General features: G+C 37.5%; 1 protein-coding gene across 1 annotated transcript; it reads right to left on the bottom strand.

Annotated features, from left to right (window-relative positions):
- Window positions 1-2,643: 2,643 nt before the first annotated feature.
- LOC108775341 (uncharacterized) lies at window positions 2,644-3,522 on the bottom strand. Its single transcript, XM_018541670.1, has 2 exons — window positions 3,350-3,522; window positions 2,644-3,139 (listed from the first exon to the last, which is right to left on the bottom strand). The coding sequence occupies exons 1-2, from the start codon at window positions 3,520-3,522 to the stop codon at window positions 2,644-2,646; spliced, it is 669 nt and encodes a 222-aa protein (XP_018397172.1).
- Between the last annotated feature and the right edge of the window lie 1,331 nt (window positions 3,523-4,853).

Genomic DNA, 4,853 nt, shown 5'->3' on the forward strand with positions numbered 1-4,853 from the left:
TAAAGAGAAATACATTTCGTTCACTAAACATGTTGATAGCACTAAAGAAAAAGATGAAAATAATATTAAGAAAAATGTTATTAAATTGCGATTCATTGATTCTTATAAATTTTTGAGTTCGGGTCTAGACAAATTAGCGTCTTATCTCGATAAGGATCAATTGAAAATTGTGCGTTCCGAATTTTCGAGTCTGTCGGACGAAGATTTCAATCTGCTTACTCGTAAAGGAGTATTTCCTTACAAGTACGTAGATTGCGTCGAAAAACTGAACGATACACGCTTACCGCCGCGCGAATCGTTTCACAGCTCGCTGACAGGCAATACGGTGTCCGAGAGCGATTACGCACACGCCGCGAACGTATGGAAGCGGTTCTCCGTGCGAACGCTCGGCGAGTACAGCGATCTGTACTTGAAAACCGACGTCTTGTTATTGACCGACGTTTTCGAAAATTTTCGCGAAAGTTGCGTCGCGAGTTACGGTCTCGATCCCGTGCATTACTACACATTGCCCGGTTTCACGTGGGACGCTATGCTGAAACACACGCGCGTGAAATTCGAGTTGCTCACCGATATAGATATGGTTATGTTTGTCGAGCGCGGTATACGCGGTGGCCTTAGCCAATGTTCCGGCAGATACGCAAAGGCCAATAACAAGTACATGCGTTCGTACGACTCGTCGAAACCGTCGTCGTACCTGATGTACTACGACGTTAACAATCTGTACGGATGGGCGATGTGTCAGCCGCTGCCCTACGCGGATTTTCGATGGACCGAAGACGCCGCGAACTCGACGCGAACGCGATCGCTCCGGATTTGCCCACCGGGTACATTCTCGAGGTAGATCTCGAGTATCCGCAACATCTTCACGACGCGCACGCTGACCTACCGTTCTGCCCGACGCGCGATAAGCCGCCCGGCAAGCGCGAGAATAAACTGCTCGCGACTCTGTACTATAAACAGCGTTACGTCATTCATTACCGTAACCTTCAGCAATGCATACATCACGGCCTTCGCGTAACGAAGATCCATCGCGTGTTACAATTCGCTCAATCAGCCTGGCTGCGTGATTACATCGAACTGAACACGCAATTCAGAACGCGCGCGAAAAATAATTTTGAAAAAAATTTATACAAATTGATGAACAACGCGGTATTCGGCAAAACGATGGAGAACGTACGCGATTGCGTCGACGTTAAATTGGTAACTACATGGGACGGGCGGTACGGCGCGGAGGCATTGATCGCGAAACTAAATTTCCACAGCCGCAGCGTCTTTGCGGAAAACTTAATCGCCGTTGAATTGCGCAAACTCGAGGTGAAGTTCGACAAGCCGATTTACGTAGGTATGTGCATACTCGACATATCTAAAGTCTGCTTGTACGAATTCCACCACGAGTACATGGTACCTATGTTTAAGGAAAAATGTAAAATTATGTACACCGACACGGACAGTCTCATATATCGCGTCGAATGCGACGATGTGTACGCGGCGATGAAACGCGATATCGCTAGATTCGATACGAGCGACTATCCGACGGACAACGCGTACGGTATGCATCTCGCGAACAAGAAGGTGCCCGGCCTTATGAAGGACGAAAACAACGGCGCGATAATGACCGAGTTCGTTGGACTCAGAGCGAAGATGTACGCGTTGCGCGTGGACGGAAAGAGAGACGAAGAAGGCAAAGGGTGTAAAGAGCAGCGTCGTAGCGCGAACGATAACGTTCGACGATTACACCCGATGTTTGAACGAAGAGATGGAAATGACGCGTAGACAGTCGTGTATACGATCGAAGTTACACCAAGTGTACACGGTGTCGGAAAAGAAAATCACTCTGAGTCCGTACGACGACAAACGGTACGTCGTACCGGACTCGACGGAGACGTTACCGTGGGGACATTGGCGGATACCATTGTAGCAGTATAGTTTGCGATTTTTATACGTGTTTTAGACAGAGCATTTACATTTTCATTTATACGTAATTTTATACTTTAATTTTATATATGTATTTTATACTTATGCTTTAATTCTTATATATGTATTTCTTAATATGTATTTTTATATATGTATTTTATACTTTTACTTATACTTATACTTGTACTTATACTTATACTTATACTCGTACCTATACTTAGACTTTTATGTATGTATTGAGTTTTATGTATTTTATACGTTTTTAAATTGTATTTCTTAATATGTATTTTTATATTGAGTTTTTATATATGTATTTTATACTTTTACTTATACTTATACTTGTACTTATACTTATACCTATACTTACACTTTTATGTATGTATTGAGTTTTATGTATTTTATACCTTTTTAAATTGTATTTCTTAATATGTATTTTACTTTTACTTATACCTATACTTATACCTATACCTATACTTATTACTTATACTGTACGTATATATGTATTGAGTTTTAGGTATGTATTGAGTTTTATGTATGTTCTTTTATACGTTTTTTTTTAAATGTATCTTTATACTTCGCATTTATTGTACTCGAGTAATGTTATAGTACTTGATTCTTATATATGTTAAAAATAATTACATGTATGTATGTGAAGGAATAAATAAAGAGTAACAATGATACTCTTATACTTTTATATATATTTTGTTATATGAATAAAAAAAAATTAATTTAAACGACATCGTTTTTATTTATCCATGAATTGTGCGATCCATCGAATCCCAGCCACTTGACGTACACCTTGTCTCCTTTCTTACGCAGTACTTTCTCCACGAGATACACGTCGGGATTAGCGACGCGACGCAACTCGTGCTCGTAGAATCCTCCAGCGACCGGTTTTCCGCGGTAATCTTCCAGAAGATATGTCACGGGATTAGTTTTCTGTATTTTGACGATTTGAAACACCTCCGTGGTCCAATTTGGCGTGTAACCCTTCTCAAAGATCGTCTTGTACTTGCTCACGCGTACCGCGTCGCCTACTTTAAATTTTGCGGGACCAGCGATCTTTATCGCGCTGTACACCGTGTCCAAGAGTCTTTCGGCGATAGCTTTATTACACGTTCCGCATTTGTATGATACACCTCCAGTATATAGATCCTTATTAGACTTGAAACGTTCATCATTGTTATGCTTTGTCTTCACGTGATATATTAGACCATCTTTCCGGCTGCGAAACGACCGTTGAAATATTTATTACTTTTACCAATTAATTTAATCATTGATAATGAATTACTAAAGCATTTCCCTATAACTCTTGTAATTCACTTAAATGCTCACCTAAATTTGTTTTCTCAAAATTCGCATTGATAAGGTTTTTCGCCTGTATGAGTTCATTCATGGTCACGTAATTGCGTTGTGTACTTGAACTCTTTATTACATGTTCCGCATTTGTGTAATATTTCCGTTCTCTCGAATTATTTCAGCGATAGCGTTAACGGTCTCGCTTCCGCCCTTGCTCTTGAGCGGCACGGTCCACGCGTACTTGCTCAACACATCGATGACGGTGAGTATGTAGTGACGACCCTTGTTGTAACTCGAGTACGGTCGCATCTCGACGATACATGTGACTACTTAGCTGTACCTTTAGCCTGCAAATGGATCATTGTAATATTTATTATTTTTTACGTGTTAATTTAATCAATGATATTGAGTCACCAAAGCATTTCCTAACTTTTGTTGTTCACTTAAATACTCACCCACATTTATATTTACAAAACTCGCATTGGTAAGGCTTTTTGTTTTTATGAGTTCTTTCGTGTCTACGCAAACTCCAATTATTTTTAAACCCTTTACCACATGTTTTACATATGGGTAGTCTAATTTCATGTATGTTTCTAATCTCTTTATATGAAATTGTCGGGGAGTTAGTGCGATCATCTTAAAATTAAAGAAAGATCTTGTTGCGAAAAAAAATGAAAATTGTAACATAATTCTCATAACTTTTAAAATACTCTACTCAAATTAAAGCGTCACTTGCAAGAACAAGCAAACTTCGAAAAAGAATGATTTCGTAAAAGATCATCCGACCGAAATGTTAAAGAAACCATTTTATATAATGTAATCTCTACCCTTCACACCGTCATTTCAAAAAATTTCATGCTGATATTTTATAAAGTTAGAGTATCATAAATGATGATTTATCAAATCTTAAAGTTTTACACGAAATTTGCGAAGTTGCACGGTGCGAAATGATAATTATGCACAAATAAATTTCATGGCATCGGAAAGATAGAATCGTTTTTTGTATGTAAATTCCTTTTTCGTCATCCTCTGTAAAATTTTTTTCACCGATTTATTCAACGTTGTAATAAAATGTTCATTTTTACATCAACATATAGTAATTCAGATAAGGAAAATAGTACAGTGCACGATAATAAGTAAGGAAATTGAGATACCAAGATGTATCCGTTCAGTTGCTTTTAAAAAGTATTAGTGCACATTTTTAATTCGTTACGTGGAATTTTCGAAAATATCGTTAAAAATATTGAAATCTGTTGCACCTTCTTTTTTATTTGTATAACTTTATAAAACGTCATTGTTTGAAATAAATGTCTGAAAAGAACAGATTCATAGCTTTAAAGTGTTGTTCTAAAAAATCTCGGTACGATGATTATTGACAAAATTATTCTACATCAAAATTTTTGTTTCTTTGTATAATGCATTATTTAATGTATTAATTTTGTTAATCAAATTTTAATGTTTAATGACATGAATAAAATTAAGAATGATTATTAGGAACTATATAATTCTTACCGGGCTGTTTGTGTTCATCTTCTTTTGTGTCGTTATTCGTTTCTTCATTTTGATTAATATTTTTAGATTCAACTCTCTTATCCATCAGAGATGTTTTTCAACTCTCTTTAATATAGCGTTCTTTATAT

This window comes from Cyphomyrmex costatus, unplaced genomic scaffold, assembly GCF_001594065.2.
Source record: "Cyphomyrmex costatus isolate MS0001 unplaced genomic scaffold, Ccosl1.0 scaffold3, whole genome shotgun sequence".
Taxonomy (NCBI): Eukaryota; Metazoa; Arthropoda; class Insecta; order Hymenoptera; family Formicidae; genus Cyphomyrmex; species Cyphomyrmex costatus.